The sequence below is a fragment of the Dioszegia hungarica genome, assembly GCF_025882075.1.
Source record: "Dioszegia hungarica strain PDD-24b-2 chromosome Unknown MKK02contig_2, whole genome shotgun sequence".
Lineage (NCBI taxonomy): Eukaryota > Fungi > Basidiomycota > Tremellomycetes > Tremellales > Bulleribasidiaceae > Dioszegia > Dioszegia hungarica.
Window position 1 is genome coordinate 635,248 of NW_026515766.1, and position 20,682 is coordinate 655,929.

The 20,682-nt window shown below is 56.7% G+C and overlaps 11 protein-coding genes across 11 annotated transcripts; 5 read left to right on the top strand and 6 right to left on the bottom strand.

Annotated features, from left to right (window-relative positions):
- Positions 1–1,067: 1,067 nt before the first annotated feature.
- On the bottom strand, positions 1,068–4,512 carry MKK02DRAFT_39603 (putative phospholipid:diacylglycerol acyltransferase; the record flags this gene model as incomplete). Its single annotated transcript, XM_053090678.1, has 25 exons — positions 1,068–1,206; positions 1,259–1,307; positions 1,359–1,488; positions 1,542–1,667; positions 1,721–1,795; positions 1,844–1,927; positions 1,995–2,240; positions 2,291–2,398; positions 2,456–2,485; positions 2,532–2,590; positions 2,645–2,741; positions 2,798–2,806; positions 2,856–2,991; positions 3,046–3,130; positions 3,178–3,193; positions 3,249–3,342; positions 3,401–3,417; positions 3,467–3,487; positions 3,538–3,793; positions 3,851–3,910; positions 3,956–3,969; positions 4,029–4,126; positions 4,175–4,208; positions 4,255–4,272; positions 4,321–4,512. The coding sequence occupies 25 exons, from the start codon at positions 4,510–4,512 to the stop codon at positions 1,068–1,070; spliced, it is 2,193 nt and encodes a 730-aa protein (XP_052949082.1).
- Positions 4,513–4,770: 258 nt separating this feature from the next.
- MKK02DRAFT_39604 (uncharacterized protein) lies at positions 4,771–5,667 on the top strand (the record flags this gene model as incomplete). Its single annotated transcript, XM_053090679.1, has 3 exons — positions 4,771–4,899; positions 5,011–5,430; positions 5,479–5,667. 3 exons carry the CDS (start codon positions 4,771–4,773, stop codon positions 5,665–5,667), a joined length of 738 nt encoding a protein of 245 aa, XP_052949083.1.
- Positions 5,668–6,148: 481 nt separating this feature from the next.
- Positions 6,149–6,969, top strand: MKK02DRAFT_39605 (uncharacterized protein; the record flags this gene model as incomplete). The annotated part of the gene is made up of 2 exons (XM_053090680.1): positions 6,149–6,736; positions 6,787–6,969. The coding sequence occupies 2 exons, from the start codon at positions 6,149–6,151 to the stop codon at positions 6,967–6,969; spliced, it is 771 nt and encodes a 256-aa protein (XP_052949084.1).
- Positions 6,970–7,363: 394 nt separating this feature from the next.
- On the top strand, positions 7,364–8,428 carry MKK02DRAFT_39606 (uncharacterized protein; the record flags this gene model as incomplete). Its single annotated transcript, XM_053090681.1, has 3 exons — positions 7,364–8,008; positions 8,073–8,344; positions 8,401–8,428. 3 exons carry the CDS (start codon positions 7,364–7,366, stop codon positions 8,426–8,428), a joined length of 945 nt encoding a protein of 314 aa, XP_052949085.1.
- Positions 8,429–8,821: 393 nt separating this feature from the next.
- On the bottom strand, positions 8,822–10,089 carry MKK02DRAFT_29402 (uncharacterized protein; the record flags this gene model as incomplete). Its single annotated transcript, XM_053087818.1, has 5 exons — positions 8,822–9,123; positions 9,182–9,241; positions 9,290–9,389; positions 9,451–9,558; positions 9,838–10,089. 5 exons carry the CDS (start codon positions 10,087–10,089, stop codon positions 8,822–8,824), a joined length of 822 nt encoding a protein of 273 aa, XP_052949086.1.
- A 382-nt stretch (positions 10,090–10,471) lies between these two features.
- MKK02DRAFT_18716 (major allergen Asp f 2) lies at positions 10,472–11,528 on the bottom strand (the record flags this gene model as incomplete). The annotated part of the gene is made up of 4 exons (XM_053085999.1): positions 10,472–10,533; positions 10,654–11,053; positions 11,129–11,315; positions 11,365–11,528. 4 exons carry the CDS (start codon positions 11,526–11,528, stop codon positions 10,472–10,474), a joined length of 813 nt encoding a protein of 270 aa, XP_052949087.1.
- An 868-nt stretch (positions 11,529–12,396) lies between these two features.
- On the top strand, positions 12,397–13,951 carry MKK02DRAFT_39609 (ZIP zinc transporter-domain-containing protein; the record flags this gene model as incomplete). Its single annotated transcript, XM_053090682.1, has 4 exons — positions 12,397–12,716; positions 12,760–13,036; positions 13,087–13,442; positions 13,525–13,951. 4 exons carry the CDS (start codon positions 12,397–12,399, stop codon positions 13,949–13,951), a joined length of 1,380 nt encoding a protein of 459 aa, XP_052949088.1.
- A 162-nt stretch (positions 13,952–14,113) lies between these two features.
- MKK02DRAFT_19557 (UbiA prenyltransferase family-domain-containing protein) lies at positions 14,114–15,271 on the bottom strand (the record flags this gene model as incomplete). The annotated part of the gene is made up of 1 exon (XM_053086110.1): positions 14,114–15,271. The coding sequence occupies one exon, from the start codon at positions 15,269–15,271 to the stop codon at positions 14,114–14,116; it is 1,158 nt and encodes a 385-aa protein (XP_052949089.1).
- Positions 15,272–15,382: 111 nt separating this feature from the next.
- Positions 15,383–17,802, bottom strand: MKK02DRAFT_19057 (putative ATP-binding cassette, sub-family b, member 10, mitochondrial precursor; the record flags this gene model as incomplete). Its single annotated transcript, XM_053086037.1, has 5 exons — positions 15,383–15,658; positions 15,700–16,117; positions 16,164–16,398; positions 16,434–17,029; positions 17,066–17,802. Coding segments are annotated over 5 exons (2,262 nt in total), but the record flags the coding sequence as incomplete, so codon positions are not given.
- A 278-nt stretch (positions 17,803–18,080) lies between these two features.
- Positions 18,081–19,289, top strand: MKK02DRAFT_39611 (small-subunit processome; the record flags this gene model as incomplete). The annotated part of the gene is made up of 5 exons (XM_053090683.1): positions 18,081–18,102; positions 18,150–18,466; positions 18,512–18,731; positions 18,785–18,954; positions 19,056–19,289. The coding sequence occupies 5 exons, from the start codon at positions 18,081–18,083 to the stop codon at positions 19,287–19,289; spliced, it is 963 nt and encodes a 320-aa protein (XP_052949091.1).
- Positions 19,290–19,583: 294 nt separating this feature from the next.
- Positions 19,584–20,215, bottom strand: MKK02DRAFT_39612 (uncharacterized protein; the record flags this gene model as incomplete). The annotated part of the gene is made up of 5 exons (XM_053090684.1): positions 19,584–19,695; positions 19,747–19,836; positions 19,897–20,021; positions 20,103–20,124; positions 20,175–20,215. 5 exons carry the CDS (start codon positions 20,213–20,215, stop codon positions 19,584–19,586), a joined length of 390 nt encoding a protein of 129 aa, XP_052949092.1.
- Between the last annotated feature and the right edge of the window lie 467 nt (positions 20,216–20,682).

Sequence of the window (20,682 nt, forward strand, 5' to 3'; positions counted from 1 at the left end):
GAATGGGTGTTTTGGCAGAAATGCCAAGCAAGGCGGAGCCGGAGGACGTAGCCGTACCAAGCCGTCTTGACTCTTGGACGAGGCAGAGAATGGGAGGAAGGAAGATGGAAAGAGGGTGTTGAGACTTGGGGTCCCGGATGAGGAAAGGGTGATAGGGTTGAACGATGTCTGTGCAGTATGCGGAGTAGACGACAGGCCAGACCGCTTACTCACACGACTGGCTGGAAATGGGAAGGGTCGGGGTGGATGAAGTGGGAAGGGGGAATGGTGAGATGAAGGGGAAGTGACAAGGAAAAGGGAGGGAGAAGAAGATCGGAGACGGAGAAACCAACGCTAGAGGAGAAGATGCTGACGCTCCTAGGAAAAGCTGTGTGTATAGCCAATGTGGGGGATCCAAGCGGGGAGGAGGGAGTAAAGGGAAGCGAAAGGACCCTTACGTTTCAGATTCAGCTCAATGTTTTCGCTCCCGGTGCCTTGTCTGGCACGCTCCGACGCGGTCCTGGATCAAAGAGGGGGAGGGAAGGGGAGGGCGTCGCGGAGACGTGAATGAACAAGACGAGGTCAAAGTCTGAGAGGCAAAGCGAACAGCCATGTCCTCTTGCCTGCTCCTTTGCCCGATCTCACACTTTCTCATTCATCACGGGATCTCTTCACTCTCGACATCTGCCAGCATGCCAAGGGAAACCAACAATGTATGCCTGAATCAGGGGAGTCGTTTACGCAACGTCCGGGGCATGCAAATGAGGGGTGGCAAAGTGGCGGTGCATCACTAAGACCTAGCGCAGGGTGGAGACGGAGTAGTCGTCGCCTGCTGTACTTGTACATCCGGCTCGGCCGCTCGGCGCCCATGCAAGAGTGGGGGAGGCGAAGAGTAAAGCCGAGATGAGGAGGTATGAAGTGGGAGTCGACGCGCACTTAAAAGGCAGATCGCGATCGCATCGATTAGACCAGCATCGCCCATAACATCCATCACCTTCACTGCCTTGTTCGTCCGCGATCTTGCATGCACCAACTCCAAAAATTACAGTGATCAAGACCTCTATATACTCGCATGCATACCCGACCCCTCAATCCCACTGCATCTTCTCGACAATCTCCTCTATGCGGCTTTCAATCTGATTCTCCACCAGATCTCCCCGTCCAGATGCAATCTTCATGATCGCCTCATTCAGCGGTGTTGAGCCGAGAATGTCAACATGGTCCGCACTGCTCACGTCAGCTTGTGCTCGGTCAATCAGCAAAGTGCATCATAGCTCACGTTTGGGCTCCTCCGCGAATATCAAGCGTCTGAGGGGAGTGTCTGAACTCTGCAGAATCAGCTCAGATCCCGGAGGCTATCATCACGACCTGGAGCTCACCTTGAGTAATGACCTCTATCCCGGAAGGATTCCACTTGGTCTTCCCCTTCCAACCCCTGACGCACATCGCACCAAGGCTGATGATCGGGATCGTCCCATCCCCATCTCCAAACTTGACACCTGACCGGACCTGCTTGATCAGCTGCTAGTTCTCGTACCATTGCCGGAAACCGGCTAGCTCACCTCAGGCCGCGACCCCTTCACCGTCACATCCACGTCTATCCGGTGCTTCCGGGCGAGAGGGAAGTCGAGGGGTGTTCGTTGAGTGACGCAGGTATTGTTGTCGGCTGAGGAGTCGGAGGGGTTGCACTACGTTATGAGCTTTTGATACTCGAGACAGGACCTCGAGCCATTCAACTCACGATAGCCTCTTCACCGATAGCTTCCGATCTTGACTCATCATGCTCATACTCCTCCTTCATATACCAGTATGACCGCTGCCACATGAGCTATAACCCGGAGAACTCGTAGGATGGGCAGCTCACCTCAGTCTCCTTGCCGTGCCCGTAAAGACAGTAGATCTTCATATTCTTCGCGGTCGGTAGTCTGACTTCAAGCGGGTTGGTCCACTACCCAAATCAGCTTCAGCCTCCACAACAGCTCCAGTGACAGAGCATTGTCCAAAGGGCAACTGACCTTGCGATGATCATGATCATTCTTCTTCAATTGCCCCTCATCACTCTCAAATCCATAACTATAATTCGTCTCCACCATCCGCTGGAACGTCGTCGGTGTATGCGTAAGGATATACGGCGACGCCTCGTTCATTGTCAGATTGGGCGAGACGGTCGATTTGTCGAGATCGGCCTCTTCGCTCGACGAGCCGGCATGACGGAAAGAGAAGAATCGGCCGTGCGAGTCGGTAGCGTTCTGGGGGTCATCCTAAAAGTCAGCTGGCAGCTCTCACGGAATGGTTGAAGTGGACAGCTCACCGGAGCGGCATTGTGCGTCCCCCAGATCCGGTTCCCGCCTTTGATCCACATAGAGCTTGCACCTGGCCATTGCCGGAAGAGCTTTGCGCGTTCTTTGCGGGAGAAGAACTGCGGTGATGTCAGCTCTGCATCCCTGCGTACTCGACTTGGGTGACGTAAACTCACCTTCTCCAGGACCCAAGAACCGGCTGGATGCTAGCATAATCAGCTTGAAACATCGACCATTCGCGTCCTAACTGACCAGTTCGACAGTATCCCTCATTTCACCAGATAAGAACGCCGTCATAGCTTTGGCGACGCCTAGTCCATCAGCTCTATCCCGAGATTTATAGGGGTCAGTCAGCTGATGCTCACCTAGTATAGACCCAGCGATATTGATCCAGGATTCGATATGCTCGTCGACCCATTCGGGTCCGGCACCACCGCCGAATCCATCCACGTCAGGGTTCGCCTCGACCCATTTCAAGCTATACGTCAGCTCCATCTCCGATCATCCCGATCGCGCACGTACAAGTACTGAAAGGTCAGCTGGACGACTCGAGAGTATACATGTCGGTCAGCTCACCAAGACCATAGTCCCTCCCATAGAGTGCGAACAGATCACGACCTTCTGCTTGTTGGTCCGCCTGAGAAGCTCGATCTTGGACTTGAGTCGGCTAAAGTAGGCATCGCGGATCTCGACATTGTAGTATGATAGTCGCCTGGCGTATCAGCTCATAGACTTTCCAATGGATGCGAGACAGACAGCTGCTTACCAGTCGTACGCGGCCATGTCCATCGAATTGGTATCGTATCCGAGCACTGCCAAGTTCTCGACGATCTTCTGCCAGACCCAGTACCCTATCTGCGTCAGCTAATGAGTCTGAGCGTATCATCCGACAACCCACCTTGAATGAATTCAGACTAGAAGAGTCAGCTGTGGACTGTCCGGGCGATAGAAATGGACCTCGAAGCTCACCGCGGCGTCCAGGCCTTGTGCCGCTCGGACCTTGTATCCGGAAGGGTCGAGGCCTGTCTCGGGATCAAGGCTGATAGCTTCGAGCCACTTCTCCCTGCGATTTGTGAGCTGCGACGGCCTAACTTCTGAGAATCATAAGGCGGGCAACTTACTTATTAGATACGACAGCCTAATCAAGTCAGCTAGCGATCTTACAGTTCCTCCGACCTCTGACTCACTCGGATCATGGTGGAGGTGCCCTGTCACATCAGCTGCGGATCTCGATTGCGGAGAGTAACCGCCAGCTCACCCATAGCCTCTTCCGGAAGAACGTCCTCGATACCGGCTCAGTCGACCAGCTCTCCAGCCCCGTACTGACAATTCCCGGCACGAGCACCATCGGGTGCCGCTTCTTCAGCCCATCCTTCTTGGTCGCGTCCTCGCCGACCAGAAAGTCACGGCTTGTGAACGCCTTCTTGGCGGTATCGAGGGCGGTGAGGTTGTTGAAGAGGTCTCGGGGGTCGAGACTTGATGGGATGCTCGACATGATTTCGGAGAAGTCGGTGCTGGTCTGTCAGCTTGGTTTTCCATGCCTCGGCAAAGGTGGGAGCGTTGTAGCTCACGGAAGGTCTGCGTAGCTGTTCATGACCCAAGCACAAAGGGCTACTCCAATAGCGATACCTCTTGATGATCAGCCGACATCACGAAGAAGTGGAAAGCTTGCGTACATCGGGAAGACGAACTGTCAAGGTCAGCTCGAGTTCTCGTCGAAGCAAAGACTAGAGCTGAGCTTGGACTCACTTTACGCCCGGTCGCCCACTTGCGAAACTTGGTTCGCTTCTTTTGCGATTTGCGCTCGGAACCATCAGAACCTGCGACAAACAGGGATTCATCGAGCTCTGAGGTATCAGCTCTGGGGGCATATCCGGAGCAAAGACTTCGCCCACCTATCTCATCGAAGGGGGTTCCCGGAGCTATCATCTACTCCATCAGCTTCGCCGTCCAGCCACTCGACAGGTGGAAGTACCTTGAAGTTGCCATCGTCCTACTGCATCAGCTCCAGCCTAGAATGTATCAGAGAGGAGCAGCTCACTTCTTTCCTCAGCTTTATGTTCACATCTGGGCTCTGGCCGGGTACCATCTCCCTCAGCGCCTGGAAGCGCTGCCGAAGCGATGTGGTTGGTGGAGGGGCGAGGCGAGCAGTCGTAGAGCTCGGACTCGCACCTGTTGTCGAGCTGGTGGCTGTGGAGCTAGCAGGGCTTCGCTCGGAGTCTGCGTCTGACATCCTGGCTGCTTTTCTGACCGGGGAGGAGTTGCAAAGATATGTACAATGGGAGATAGAAGAGGCTGAATCGAGGAGGCTCATGTATTTTGAGCTTTTTAGATCTGAGAGGGTGGCTGTTGATGTGACGTAAACCCCTTGTGCCTGAGGCCTGAGGAATGTGTCACAAACTCAACCATTCGCAAACCTGCTCTTGTCTCCATCGCCCTCCAACCATCTCTGACGCCCTCTCTCAGTCCTGACCGACTGCTCAATTTGGCGATGGACTACGGTGACATACGTATCGGGTATGCTGTAGCTTATGCCCACACACCAGCGACCTCCTCTGCCGAACCTGAGCCCGACCAACCCACTATCTCCGGACACAACCCCCGCACCCTCCTCTATCGCGTGTACGACGGCCGGTCCGCCTCTCCACTCACCGACGACGGCTTCACAGCCACCTCTTCCCAATTCCTCCCTGCTCTCTCCGGCACCCAATGGTGAAAAAACGACCACAAGCTCTACTACTCGCGCGATTTCCGGACCTCCGACGCGACCCGCGAAGCTATCATCCAGCATGTCCTGGGCGGATGGCCAGGATATACCCATCGGGGCTATACATCTCCGTCGGACTGGATCTCAACGACCGAGTCCCTCGACTGGGCTATATGGGAGGTGGCGCGCAGGCTGGTCGTATTGAGGCGAAAAGAGGTGGGATTGGCGCTCATCCACCGGAATATACGGTACGATAGGGGATATAAGGGGAACAGGAACGTGGTGGAGTCGGCGCAGGAGGCGATAGAGGGGTATGGGGAGGATTACTGGCTGGATGAGGACCAGATGGCTGCGCTCAACTTTTCGAGGGCGAGCTCAGAGTATGTCCATTTGGGGAGGATCTTCAGGCGGGATATTGCGGTATCCAACATCTGGACAGCTGCTGTGAGTTGGGCTTCTCCACTTGGTATCAAAGGAGCAAGCTGATAATAGGCACCGGCTTATGGATTGACCGATTCATTCATGCAGTCCTATCTCAAGCCGTCCAAGCAGTGGCCGCGCAAGGGCGGATGGCTTGAATGTCTCATCTTCGACCCCACTGAGCCATTCAGCGTGGCCAAGGCGAAGATAGCAGCGCGAAGGGATCAGCTGGAGCGGTCAAGGCGGCCACCAAGGCGGTAAAGGGGAGCGGGCGAAGCGATGCAGGACGGGATGGAACTTTATTTATTCGGACCTTCTCACATTCCGGGTCATTACTTGATGATGGATGCGACTGCACATTCTGTGAATGTTATAATCGCGGTGATGACGACTGCTTTACCGACGGAGACCGTTTGGTGCCGTGCTGTGCTGAAGGAGTGCTCTGAAACGATCAGAGAGCAGAGCAGAGAGCGGAAAGCAGAGCAGTGCGGGACTATTTGCACTCATTACGGCAGGTCGCTTTCCCGTCCCGCCCCAGTCAGCGTTCCGACGGTAAAACTTTAGACCTCTGAACTATATAAGGCCAGCCGAATCGCGAAATTTCCCCCTCTCCCTTGACTTTGTACCTCATCTTTGCCACCCACCCAAATTAAGCAAAATCATTCTTCTGTCTCAAAGGCTTCAAATCATCTCTGGGTCACGCCCGACACCCTCACCAAACTAGTACTAGACTCTGTGCACTATGCATACCACCACCAGCAGCATCCAAGGCAATGAGCATCGGCTCCTCTACCGGGTCCACGATGACTCCTCGGCGGCGCCCCTGACCCGAAAAGGCTTTACAGCCACCTCTCCCGAGTTCCATTACAAAGGCGGCGTCATTCCGGCGGAGGTATGGCATAAGGAGTATCAGGGGTTGCAGGAGGTAGATAGTCTTGTAGACAACAAGCATGTTCTGGAGAGTATTGCGGCGCATGTCTCGGGCGGCTGGAAGGGCTATCACAGCGCCAAAGCTGGCCCATCCGACTGGATCTCAACCTCCATGTCGTTCCAGTGGGCGGTATGGGAGGTGGTGCGTCGTCTCGTCATCCTCGGGCGGGACAGCGTCGGGATGAGCGTCATCACCGCCAAGCCGTACAACCCCTACTATGTGGGCATGCAGGCGGTCTGGTTGAAGGCGGCGGATGCTATTGAGGCGCTCGGCGAGAAGGTGTACCTCACCCGAAAGGAGTGCCGCGCATTGGCGTTTGCGAGGGCGAGCTCGGAGGTGGTGTACCTTGGCAAAATATTCGAGAGGGACATTATGACCCACACGGAGTGGACGCTCGAGGTAAATAGCTACAAGCTGCGCAAAGGTGGGGTGTCAAGCTGAAAGGCAAGAACCTCCCCAGAAACCTGCGCGTTAGTATGGAGGCGTTCTTCAAGCCCAAGAAGCAGTGGGTGAGGGGGGGAACGTGGGTCGATCAGCTTGTCTTCAAGCCGAAAGACTCCTATAGTCAGGCGGCGGCAAAGATACAGGAGCGTAGGGAGGGGTTGGGGAGGTTGCGCGGCGGCGGTCAGTAGGCGGAGAGGGAATCGGGCCTAGAGTTCGGGCCACAATGGCAATAATCCAGCTCAAGGCAGGCGGCGGGCCGGTGGCTGTCAGGGCGTTCTGGTAGAAAATCCCCCTAAGGGCCGGAATAGGAGGGTGAATACACCTTCCACCAAAAACATAACAGAGTATCTACTTTATAGTCATGTAGTACCGTAGCTATGCAGTCAGCTCTACCTGTACGTGTGATTGTAGTGCAGTCAGTACAGCTGGACCAAGAGATGGATGCGCAGAGCTAGAGCAGTTTCAGAAGTGCCACATTTGTCATTCCCGGCGAGAGTCATCCGCAGTTTTCGCCCGTTTTTAAAGCTGCCTCTTCCACCCAAACACTACCCCAGCTGGTAACTGTACTGCCTGGAAAGAGCGATGCCGCTCGACGAGCGCGACGCGCTCTTCCAACACTTCCTCGGTCTGGCTATCGACAGGTTGGACCCATCTCTGAGGATCCGCGGACACAAGCCCGAACACATCATCTTCCGGGTCCATGACCAGAGTTCAGCCTCACCGCTTCGGTACAACGGCTTCACCGCCACCTCACGGAGGTTCAAACCAATAGCGAGAATGTCCAACGCGATATGGCGCGAGCGCTATGAAAGCCTCCACCAGGACGAGAACTACCGCAATGACGAGCACGTGCTCAAGTCAATTGCTGCCCATGTCATGGGTGGCTGGCCGGGTTACATTCGTGATCAAACGGGTCCCTCGGACTGGATCTCGACGACCAAGTCGCTTGACTGGGCGGTGTGGGAGATCACCCGCCGTCTGGTCAAGATGGGGCGAAACAGCGTGGAGCTGAGTCTCATATATCGCCGAGGCTATCGCCCGGGAGACCAAGGTGTACAGCATGTCGAGCTGGACGCGACGCAAGCTGTCGAGGCACTTGGTGAGCAAGTCTGGCTCAACGATGATCAGAAGTGCGCGCGAGATTTTGCCAAGGCAAGCTCGGAGGTGATTTGTCTGGGCAGAATCTTTGGGACCGATATCGCGGAGAACACGGTATGGACTCGCGCTGTGAGTACCTTGACCAGCTCGCTTTACATGTCGTCATCTGGCAGAACACAAGCTGACAATACAGTCACCTCCTCCCGGTTTTGGGCCGCACGATGCTTGTATGGAGGCTCTCTTCCTGCCCGGAGTGTCCGGGATACAGGGGTCGTGCTGGATTGACAAGCTGGTCTTCAGTCCAAACATGTCGTTCGCGCGAGCTATGATCCATATAGAGAGGCGGAGAGAGGAGATACACATCGATAGGCGGAGAGAGGAGATCGAAATGCAGAGGCGTAGACAAGAAATCGAAATGCAGAGACGAAGAGAGGAGATCCGTAGGGCGCGACACATATACCATGAGTGAGTTGCTATACGTCACCAAGCTCGCTTGCCGATGCTCGCGCTGATCCATGTAGAGAAGAGTCTGACTCGAGCGATGAGTAGATCAGCTCGGCTAGTGCTGTAGGGTTATGCAACAATCCATATGCCCGGTACGACCGCCTCGTCTCTCCCTCGACCAGGAGTTTGGTTCCCCCAACCTCCGATACAGGGCGCGAAGGCGATCTCAGACTCGAAGGTCGTGCTGTGTATATCACTTCATGGTCTGTTCGAGCGTTCAAATTGCCACATGCAAGACAGCTGGACTCGAGTGGAATTAGCGTGTCAGCCTCCTCCTCTCATGCTGTGTCGAAGATCGCCGCATCAGTGACCGTGACCGGTCAGTACGAGTATGTATCGCCATCGCGACTGGCGCAAGATCAGTGAATTCATCAGGTCAGACTTATACAACTGCACCCCTTCACCGGCCCGTTGAATCTCTCGCGACGCCGGATTTGCTCAGCCCTCGCCGTCCACGGTCCCCTTCCCATCCCTCACTCTCCACCCCTCTCCCTTCTCCCTCTCTTTCGCCCTCCTGACCTCCATCGTCCCCCTCACCACCTGCACCACCTTCATCACCGCCTCCGCATCCGCCTCACTCGGCTCTCGGCGGGCATACCGCGCCTGCTCCACGAGCCGGATGTAGGAATTGACAAAGATAGTGAGCGCCTGGTCGTGTGTTCGTTCCGCGGCGGTTGCGAGTGGCGAGAGCGATAGCGGAGGAGAGATATCTCGAGATGAGGAGGGAATGAGCCGGTGGTCTGAATGTCAGCTGGATTGGTCTAATGCAGCCAGAGAGGAGCAGAGAGGAGAGCTCACGCATTTCCGGCAGTGTGTGTAGGATCTCGGTCCGGAAGTGTTTGTCTGCCCACTTTGTACCTATGACATCAGCTACTGTAACACACGGTAAGTCATCTCGCAGCTGACCTGGTCTGCCCCACCCCTCCTGAACTCCCGTCGTGGCTTGGCTGATATGCGCAATGACAGCCGTTCTCGAGTACTCGCTCATAATGTGATCTGCGACGGACTATGGGTTTTGTCAGCTCAATCTACCTCCTTCGAGAATATTTGGAGGACATGGAGCTCACCTTATCCAAGTCAAGATATTTGGTCGGCATATACGGCTTTGGCATCGTCCGCAGGACCCGCTTGATGGTCACGATCCGGGACCAGCAGAACATCGCAGAGATTACAGCCTGTATGATCAGCGTTGAGCATCATCATAGCTCCTCACTCCCCACATTGGTCTGAAAGCTGATACAGACCGTCTCAGCGAGAGCTCATCCGCCCTGCACGGCCCGCAGTCGACTCCCCCAGTTCCTGGTGGGATTGCCCTCCCTCCCTCTTTGATGTCTTCCAACCTACATCCCAGCTCGCCCATCCACTTCAAACCAAACATCCCTCTCCTCCATCCACGCCGATCAGAGCTCCGTCCGCTCTCAGCTCGACGAGAAGAGCCGGTACCCAGAACTCACCACAGCCACATATGCCGCCGCCAGAATCACAACATTCCCCCTCCCCTGCCTCCCCGTCCGAAACGCCTGATCCCCTATCCCATACGCAGAAATGACCAGCAGGCACGCCAGGATAAATATCAGGCCCGCAAAGGAGCCTTGATACCAAAAGGTGTGCCAGATGGACGAACGGCGGGATCGGGATGGGCGAGAGGGTTGTTTGGGTTTGGATCTGATGGGCTTGCGCATAGCGGGAGACCGCAGTATAGCCATGTCTCTTTGGCGATGCCAGGGCGCCGGCGACAGGGTAGACTGAGCAGCAAGAGGCCTGCGTGGCCTACATGGCCTGATGGTGGGTGTATGTGCAAGAGAAGAAGCAAGACGTTGAAGATGCCTTTGAGCCTGTCCACGTCCGAGCGCCAAAAGTGACGTGGCGCCGCGAGATCCGAACGGGACTGATTTTGACTTTGCCACTTGGGTGGGTGGTCACTACACAAGGCTACCCACTGCCTTCTGGTGTACTGTAGCAGAGCGCTGATGAGCCTTGTAGACAGCTAGGCAAGTATATGAATCCATTATAATCCCAGAACGCCTTGTACTTATCTATTTCTATTTACACTTCTGACCTTTCCTATCATATCCCGCCGCGCTTCGCCTAGTGCGCACCGCAGTGGATGGAGCCATCGGCGTGGGTGTGGCAGTCCGCCGCGGCCGAAGCTGAGGCAGAGGCAACAGCGGCGGCAGAAGAGACGGACCGAGCGGCGGAGGAGGTAGAGGCGGGGGCGGCCGAGGAGGAAGCAGCGGGAGCAGCCGAGGTGGAAGAAGCGAGGGGTGCACCGTGAGCGTCCGCGGTAGGTGCAGGGAGAGCGGCAATGTCCCCGATGCACTTGTCACCTCCCTTGACGACCTCGTTGATGTAGACGTGGGCCGCAAAGTACTGGAGGACGTCCGAGTCGAAGGGGGCATAGGTGGCGTTGGTCTTGGCCAGCTGGACAGCACCAGCGAGACCCGAGGTGTAGTGGTCGACCGCACCGTCCGTGACCTGGGGGACGTGGAGGAGGCGGTGGAGGAGGTCGACGGACCAGTAGGTGGAGGGAGCGGCGGTGGTGAGAGAGTAGCCCTTCATGCACATCTCGATGTTGTACCGCCGGTCCGTGTACGATGCGTCGCAGATGACCGTCTCCGAGGTGGCGTTGTTGCCGCGCCAGTGACCTCTCCATCCCGGGAACTTGCAGTTCTGGACGTCAGCTGGACTCTAGAGAAGCAGGTGAGAGGGTGAGGAGGTTGAAGATGATGTAAGAACTGTACTCACCCCGTCAATGTCGTCACATCGGAGAACCACACCCGTCTTGTCCGACGACATGACCGCCTCGTACGACCCAAGAGCGTTGACCATGGCGCGAGGGTTAGAGGTACCAAAGTAGAGCTGGAAGGCTGGGTCGTCCGGCCCGTTCTGCTTGATGTACTTTTGGGCAAAGTCGACGACCTCCCAAGTCTCGCTGGAACATCAGCTTGACTCTACAATTCAGGCAAAAAGGAATTACTCACTTGAGACCACGCTCGATCATGCGGCGCTGGGTGACATTGCAAGACTCGTGGATGGTGATCCAGGTCTGAGTCTGCTTGAGGTCACGCGAGCCGAGAGTAGCGGCGATGTTGACGGGGGAGGCGATGGCGCCGACGGCAGCGGCGAGAGCGATGATGGCAAGCATTTTGGGGAAGTGCGTGATGCTGGTGTTGTGGGAAGGAGTGAAGTAGCTGTTGAGAGTTGGAGGAACAAGTTGATGTGAAAGCTGATGTCCGGTCTTATAAGTACAAAACTTAGCGCTCAGTGAATGAGGATTTCAGCGCCAGCTCCAGATTGTCGCCATGGGGTATGAAGAAAGACCGCACGCCAAGCAAGTACTCCTTGCTCCGCTCCAGTCCCATACACGCCGGCTCTCGGAGCGCCGAAAACACGGTCTCTTCGGGGCATCGCATGAGCAAAAGCATGACTCCCATCTATGGCCACGCCCGCCCTAATTTCCTTGCCAAGCCCGCAAAATCGCCAAAGTTAGAGTCGCGAGGTCCGCATCGGCGCTCGTGCGTCGGGAAGATCTTGAAACGTCGGTCAACCTGTACGGTCAATACTTGACTGGAGCGGGGTAAGCAAGGTGGAGCAAATTTGAAGAGAAGATGCAGGGTATGCCAAGCAGTCCGCTACAGTCCTCCTTTGACACCTTTTGATCTAATCGCCCGGATGAATTCAGCTCCGGTGGTTTATCCGGCCTAATCGACCGCTCGGGTCCGCATTCCTCAGCCAACTTTTCGCTCCTCCTTCACTTCCCTTGGTCTTTGTCCACCTTGTGCACGCTGTCGCGGTCTCGCTCAGCATCTGCGGAGCTCTTGGCAGTGCTTCAGATCGTTGCGTTCTGGTCATGATATCTGAAGCGCCGGATAGATGGTTGGTGGTCTTTCTGAGTCACTGATTTGCCAGCAGCCCCTAATTCACTTTCTCCTCCTCACTGCTCATATATTCCTCAGTCTTCGCCCACTTTACCGAGATATTCACTCTTAGATACGCCATACCAGAACTTCAGAATGCGGGTCCAGCTCGCCTCCTCCCTCCTCCTCGCCTCGGCCGCATACGCCCAGTTCGTTCAGCCCAGCGCGACCCAAGCTCCTGCCTCTTCCCCTACCGCAGCTGGCGGATCATCTACTGCCCGCCCCACCTCTTCCGCCTCCTCGACATTCGGTCCTCCCCCTCAATCGACCGGCTGCGTCCTCCATATCGACCACTACCACTGCGAGGGGCCCAACACTGCCTACACCGGAACCGCTTCGGCTGGAGACGCGTCCGCATCGGGCACGAGCAGCGAGTCTGCGGAAGGCGGAGAATGCATCATTCACGTCGGCCATACGTAAGCCTTTCCCCTGCCTCACCGGTCAAGAGCTGACGAGCAGACACGGCGACTGCTCCTCCCAACAACTAGCATGCGGCGCTATCCTCCAAGAAGAGTACAAGATGCCCATCCACATCGGCGCGGTCTTTATCGTCCTCATCACCTCGGCGCTCGGCGTGCTGATCCCTATGGTATCAGGCTGGGTGAAACGGTCTGATGGGAGCAAGATTGCCAGTGGGGATCCAGTGGCGTTTGGACGGGAGGCCGGGGTATGGGCCAGTATCTTCTTTTTGGCAAAGCACTTCGGGACCGGAATTATCATTTCCACCGCTTTCATCGTAAGTTCCCGAGAAGGGGTTTGGCGACAAAGGGACAAGCTGATAAATAGCACCTCCTCTTCCATGGCTTTGTCATGTTCCAGAACGAATGTATCGGGGAGCTCGCGTACGAATCCACCGCTGCCGCAATCGCTATGGCCGCGGCGCTCGTCACGTTCCTTCTCGACTTTATGGGCAGCCGCCTCGCCTCTCGCAAGACTGGTACCATCACCATGGGCTCGACCGACATCTCGCCGACAAGCTCCAACCCCGGCTCACCCGACCGCGAGAAGACCGGCGCCGGCTTCATCCCCGCTGGCTCTCACTCGCACTCGCACGGGCATGACTGCGCACACGTCGATGCTGCCTTTGCGGCGGAGGAGAGCTGGCGTGTCCTCTTACTCGAAATGGGCATCATCTTCCACTCGTACGTCTCCCTCTCTAACCTTCTTCTCCCCTTCTTCTCCCCTCTCCCCTTCTTCTCCCTTCCACTCCAAACTGATATCCAGAATCATGATCGGCGTGACCCTCGGCGCCTCCTCCGGCGCGGGCTGGACAACCCTCCTCATCGTCATCTGCTTCCACCAATTCTTTGAAGGCGCCGCCCTCGGGGCCCGTATCGCCCTCTTGTACTGGATCTCCAAGGTCCGCGCAATCACCATGTCGGTCGCCTTCATCCTCATCACCCCTATCGGAATCGCGATCGGGATCGCCGTCCGCCAGGTATTTTCGCAGAATGGAAAGGCTTCGCTCTTGTCGGTGGGGATACTCAATGCGGTGAGCGCAGGGATACTGCTGTATACCGCGTTTAAACTGTTGGCGCATGACTTTGTGGATGGGCCGTTGAGGCATGCGCCGGCGGGTAAGGTGGTGCCGGCGGTGGGCGCGCTGGTGGTCGGGTTGATTGGGATGAGTGTATTGGGCAAGTGGGCGTAGGGCGCATTGGGGGAGATAGGGTCAATAGATAGATAGATAGATGTTGGAGGATGCAGGTATAATGGATCAACCGGTGCCGTGAGCGATGATACGATCCATGCGAGGTGCCCAAAGTAGATATGTCTAGAAATACAGATTGATCAACGTCTCTCCTCCCCACATTCATCTCAGATCCACCTTCTTCCCTCCCACGACCTCCCCCTCCCCCTCTTCCTTCCTCCTCGCCAACCACCCCCCAACGCCCTTATGTACCACCATCAACCCCATCACCACTGGCAAATACCACAGACTGACAAAAAAGCACTTTTTCGCCGTCTTCTCCCCTACATCCTTATAAAACGCCCACGCACTCTTCACAAAAAGCACATTCGGAATCAACGTCGTCAGACCAAAGCTCCAATCCACCGCGCCTGATGCGGGCGCAAGGACCGCCGTGAATGGCACGAGCAGCACCGCGTGGCGGAGCGATACCAACGCGTTGAGGCGGGGGGAGAGGACGGAGAGCATCGGGTAGCCTGATAAGGCGTAGTACGGGCGGATGAGGTGTGAGAGGGCGTTAAAGTGTGGGAATTGCCATGAGAAGAGCAGGGCGAAAAGGGTGGCGGGGACGAGGGGGTTGGGGCTTGTCGAGAGCGGGGAAGAGGGGTAGTGGATTTGGAGAGGTTGGGAAGAGGTCGGCCAGAGTGATCCGCCGGTAGCCGTCCATCCCATGAGGGGGGTGATGCCGCCCACGACGGCTCCGATCCAGGTGTTCGAGACGCTGAAGCGCTTCATGGGCGTGTAGATGGCGGCGTAGAGGACGAGGTTGCCCAAGCCCAAAGCGGCGGTGGTGGGGTTGCAGCCGTGCCATAAGACCAGGCCGCCGAGGAGGGTGCATACCGCCCCGAAGACAGCGGCGTGGAAGGGGGAGATTCGGCGTGCGACGAGGGGGCGGACGCGGGTACGGGGAGTTTGGGCGTCGAGGGGAGCTTCGAGGATTTGGTTGAATGTGTTGGCGGCGGCAGAGACGAGGAAGGTGCCGACTGAGAGGTTCAGGAGGAGGGGGACGGACAGGGGGAGTGGGGATAAGGCGAGTCCGGTGGTCGCTGTGAGGGTCATGAGGATTGACAGATTGCGCTTGGAGAGTTGCGAGTAGAGCCCGATGCGCCGCCGGAGAGTGAGAGGTGGGTTGGGCTTGTACGATTCGAGCGTGGCCGAGGGGGGACCAGGAGCGGGTAGGTCGAGGTCAGGAAAAGGAGGGGCGTCGATCGTAGCGGCGCCGTAGACTGTCGAGACCCGCTCCCTCGGTGCTGTATGAGCAGAGAAGAAAGGCCGGCTCATAGCTGCCGCTGCGGTATGTGCGCCGCGCCGAGCCCCAGCAGAGCTGAAAGGACTAGGACTGGCCGATATCGACTTGGCCTTGGACGACCGAGCCACCACTGCCGCCTGATGCTCGTGCTCATGCTCATGCTCCTCCTTCTTCTGCTTGTGCTCGTCCCCGTCCTGCGGTTCCGCCGGCGCCCCAATCTTGCTGAGTTGCCCATCGATCATTCGCCTGAACTTGCCATCCCGGCGGGACAGGAGCTCGCCGTATGAACCGTCCTCGACGACCTTGCCTCCGTCGAGCAAGACCACGCGGTCCGCTTGGGCGATAGACGATAGCCGGTGCGCAATCAGAATAACCGTAATTTCGGAATCGTCAAACAGATTATCCAGCGCCTTGTTAACCTAACAATCAGCTCATGCTACCGCCTCAGCGAAAGACTTACAGCCCGTTCCGACTCTGAATCCAGCGCACTCGTCGCCTCATCCATCAACAACACACTCGGATTCCCAACCAACGCCCTTGCAATCGCAATTCTCTGGCGCTGACCCCCACTCATCGCTGCCTTAGTAATGACCGTGTCGTACCCCTCCGGCATCCCCTCGATAAAGTCACAATGCGCCACCTCGGCCGCGCGCTTGACTTCCTCGCGTGATGCGTTGGGGTGGCCGTAGGCGATGTTTTCGTGGATGGTGCCGCCGAATAGGATGGGGTCTTGGGGTACGACACCGATACGTGATCGCCAGGATTCGGGGATGTAGGACCGGATGTCTTGGTCGTCTAGGAGGACGGTGCCGAATGTGGGGTCGTAGAAACGGAGAAGGAGGAGTTGGATGGAGGATTTACCAGATCCGGAGCCGCCGCTGCTACGTCAGCTGGTGTCACTGGCAGGAGTATGACGCAGCTTACACCAGAGCTACACATTCTCCCTTTTCGATCCGCAGATTCAGGCCGTCCAGTACCTTTGCGTCCGGCCGGGAGGGGTACGCAAAGCTGACATCCCGAAGCTCAATCGTCCCAGCTTTCGGCTCCGTCACAGGCAACCCCGTCCCGAGCTTGATGGGCGACTGCAGAGCGTGGAGGCTGATAATCCGCTGAGAAGCTCCAACACCCTTCATCAGACCCGTAAAGAATCCAGCGAGAGCTGATCGTCAGCTCCCCGTCTCACTCCGGACTTACTATTCAGGGACCACTCGATCCAGTTGACGTAGATGAAGAGACTCGTCATGTCCCCCACCGAAATTTCTCCCCTTCTCACCAAAACACCCCCATAGATCAACAGCCCAATCATGCCCAAATCCCCCGCGACCTCATTTGCACCCTGGAATATCCCATTCGCAAATGTCTCCTTCTTTTGCAGACCATACACCTTCCCCACGCGGCCAGCGTACAGCGCCTCCTCGGCCGGCTGGGTGTTGCTGGCCGTGACGGTCCGATGGGCCGATAATCGCTCTTCGGCGAGTTTCGACATGTTCCCCATGGCCTCTTGCGTGCGGAGGGACAGTCCCCGGATGAAGCGTCCATAAAAGTATGACCCGATCGAGATGGGCGGTATGATGAATAGCATGACGAGTGTGAGGGTGGGGGAGATGAGGTACATGGCGACGCAGCCCGCCGCGGCGCCAAGGACGGCCTTGAGGCCTTCACCCAGGTTCTCAGAGAGGGACTGGCCGACGATGGATGTATCTTGTCCGAGGCGGGATAAAGCGTCGCCGACGCCGGCGGTCTCGATGTGTGAAGGGGGCATGGCGAGGTACTTTGCGTAGGTTTGGTTTCTGGAATCAGCGCAGGCCATGAAGAAAAGGACTCACCTGATACGCATGACGGTCCGCTGTCCTGCTAATCTCAAACATATGCTCCGTCCCGAGTTTGCCAAAGCCCCAACGAACAGTATGACCGCCAGTGCCATCGTAGCTTGTTCCAGCGGCAGACCAAATAGCATCGTCGCCTCGCTTCCCGGAGCGAAGAAATCAATGATCCGCCCGATGGCCCATGGGATACCGAGGTTGACACCTGTAGAGACAGTGAGGAAGACCACACCTGACGCGAGCAGGGGCCATTGGGGCTTGGCGAGCGCCAGGAGACGGAGAAGCGAGGCGGTATCCGGCGTCTTTTCGAGCTTGCTCTTGGACGACGAGGATGGAGTGACGGCGGAAGATGACGGTGGGGGGGTAGATATGGACGTGGAGGGTGATGGGGGTTGTGAGGTAGATACGGGTGCGGGGGTGTCGGATTCGGCGGGGGTGGTGGACGAAGGAGATTTTGGGGTTTGGGGCTGAGGGGGTCGATCTGGGGGTTCGGACGGTGGCGGGCGGGACGTAGCCGAGTTGAAGCGGATACCGAGGCCGACATGCAATGGCGGGACCAGGCCTTGATGTCTCCGCGTCGAAGGGAACAAGCGGGCATGCCGAGTGGGGACGACAGAGACAGTCACGAAAGACCGAGCTGGGCGGAATGACGGTCCCGCTTCTGTGCTCCTTGAGACTAGCACTGCTGGGAGCCGACACTCCAGTGCCCTTCCCAGGCCGAGGCCGTACCGTGTGGCCATTGCAGGCCTTGTTTTGAGTGAGCTATAGACAGTAGATGTCACTTATGGTAAAGAGTAGCTTAAAGAGTTGGATCTCGGCCGGGATCGCGACTGATGGCGGTGGGATAAATAGATTAAACTGACGCAATCCTTGGATAAGCTTAATATTAGCTCTTTGGCGGTCGGCGGCAGGGGCCGCCTCGGAATCGCTTGACAAAAGTCAACAGAGAGAGGTCCACTATGCGACTCTGCCTTGCAATACCACCTTCTGCTATAGTAAAGCATCTCTCCAGCCCAACATGGTTGCCTCATCAATGAAGAGTGAGCATTGCCGATCTCCTCTGGATCGAAATCTCGCTGACACCCAGACGCGATGGCTCGGCGAAACCACAAAGAGCGTTCCCAGCCCGCCAATCGGCAACGGCTCGGTATGCTCGAGAAGCACAAAGACTATGTTCTTCGAGCGCGCGACTACCACTCGAAGCAGGACCGCCTCAAGAAACTCAAGGAAAAGGCGGCATTCAGAAATAAGGATGAATTCTACTTTGGGATGGTCAAGGCGCAAACGAAGGGCGGGGTGGAGATTGGGGATAGGGGCAATGAGGCGTTGGGAGTGGATGTGGTCAAGGTGTTGAAGAGCCAGGATTTGGGATGGGTCAGGGTACAGATATCGCAGGATGAGAAGGTGAGTCTAGCGCATTATAGGAGCGTGGGAAGCTGATGAGTTTAGAGGGTGGCGAAGATGAGGCAGGAGCTGGAGGTGACTGCGCCGGCGGCGTCGGAGGGGGAATGGTCTGCTGCGATGGAGCTGGCAGAGGTGGAGAAGCTGGCGGAGATGGGGGTGGTGATTAATCCTCAAGCGAGCGGGTCGGGGAGCGGACGGAAAGGGAAGGGCAAGGCAAAGGCGGTACAGGGTGGTCATGTGGTCTTTGCGGATGGAAGAGAAGCGTGTGAGCTGTTCGATCCGGAAGTAATTCTGAAGGTGGAGAAGCTGATGGGACAGTCGACGAGTACGAGGAGGCCCCATTAGCCTCTGCGGTAGAAGAAGCAGAGACGGAAGAGGTGGATCTCGGGTGGGAGACGGTCGTCTCCAAGGGGAAACGGAAGAAGCCGACCGTCGAGCCTGTCACGAAGCCTGTCCAGACACCAGAGGAGATGGCAGAGGAATCAAGAGTGAGTATCCCCGCCAACAGTGATGTCTGTCCCCCACTCTGCGACTCCATCGCCACACGCGCACGTACTAACCCCCACATGGGCCCTCGCTGACACCCCAGCAAACCCGCCTAGACCTCTTAACCTCCCTCTCAGCCCACCTCGCCCGACTCCGCCTCCTTCGTCAAGCCGAAGCACGGCTGGAACAGACCAAAGGGCTCATGGGGAAAGGAGGCGCGCGCAAGGTCAAGCAGCATGGCTGGGTGGAGGATCCGAATGCCAAGGAGGATAAGAATGGGGAGACGAGGCGGTGGGAGGGTAAGGCGTTCAAGTGGAAGGCCGAGAGGAAGCGGTAGGGTCGCGCTGGAACCGTGTACTCGAGGTATATAGATTGTCGTTGTACAGATATGACTTTTGCATGTTATCTACTGGTCTATACTACAACAGGTCACAATTCTCCTATATTCGTCGAGCGGCTAGTGTCAGAGACACTAGGCCAGCCGTCACTCCAGCTACCTCCCCTTCAATCGCCCAGCGCCGTTCCCTCCTGTGATCACAACGATCATTTTTGGTGGCCAGCAGTTCGCGAACGCCTCCCGCCAGTTCCACCTCTTCGCCTGCCCGCTCTGCCAGACTCCCGAGCTCCCGCCTCATCTTGTCTTGACGTTCGGATCTCGGAACAGGCTTTTACAGTTGATACAGACGTAAAAGAGCGTCATGTTGGTCGTCAACCGCCGCGCTTGGTCCTGATACACCACGGACCTTTGGCATCAGCTACCGCCTCTCAGATCTCCCGCACAGCTTTCAACTCACTCAGCGCCCTCACACACAGGACACACAACTGCAGTAGACCGCAGTAATGTCGGATCCGTCTCGAGATCCTTCGTCTGGCCCGCTTGTTCTCTGATTGATCAGCATCAACAGCTCGCTGGAATCCGACAAGGACAGGTACAGTCAGCGCACCTCTCCCTCGTCAGCAAATCATTCCTATAGACGCAAGCGGCATCTTCTTGGGGGTTCACAACGGCGTTCTCGGAGTAGAGACAATTCCGGCAGGAATAGAGGAGGACTTTGGAGTTGTTGTCGGACTGGAGGGGTCAGCTGTGTACTCGGCGGCCAAGCCCGATGGATCTGTCAGCTGGGAGACTGTGGGTCGGTTCTCGACGTACTTTGGGATAGAGGAGGTTATTGCTTATGAATCAGCTTGTGATCCTGGAAATGTCGGAGAGGGAGGAGCTCACCATTCTCCGCAGAAACGCAGTGTTGGGGGCTTTGCGGCCATTCTGATGAAGTAGTAGAGTGTACTCGAGAGCTTCTATTTGTACTACCGTCCGAACAGCCAGCGTCTGTTATAGTCTTCTCAGGTAGATGTATGTCAAGAGGAGGAGAGAGTTGCAGGTCGAATTGAAGGTGTATAAGAGTTGGGTGGCGGACTTCTTTACGTAACGTGAAACGCTTCCAGGGGTAAAAGTCATGCATGCATGCACGAACCGTTCACCGCGTTGGCTTTCGCTTCTCGCATCGCTTTTCTAATAACCCCCTTTCTGGTCACCCTCTCCCCCTCCCTTCCAGTCAAAGGGCTCACAGGAACAGCAGTGAACAGGTTACTCGCTGGACTACTGTGCTCGGCGCTCATCTCTGTCCCGGCGATAAGGAGATCACAAGAGTACGCGCTCTCTTTTGCCGTAATTCTCACCTCGACACGCTTGACTTCGCTAGCTTTGCTCGCGGCCCTTCCGTGAGCTCGAG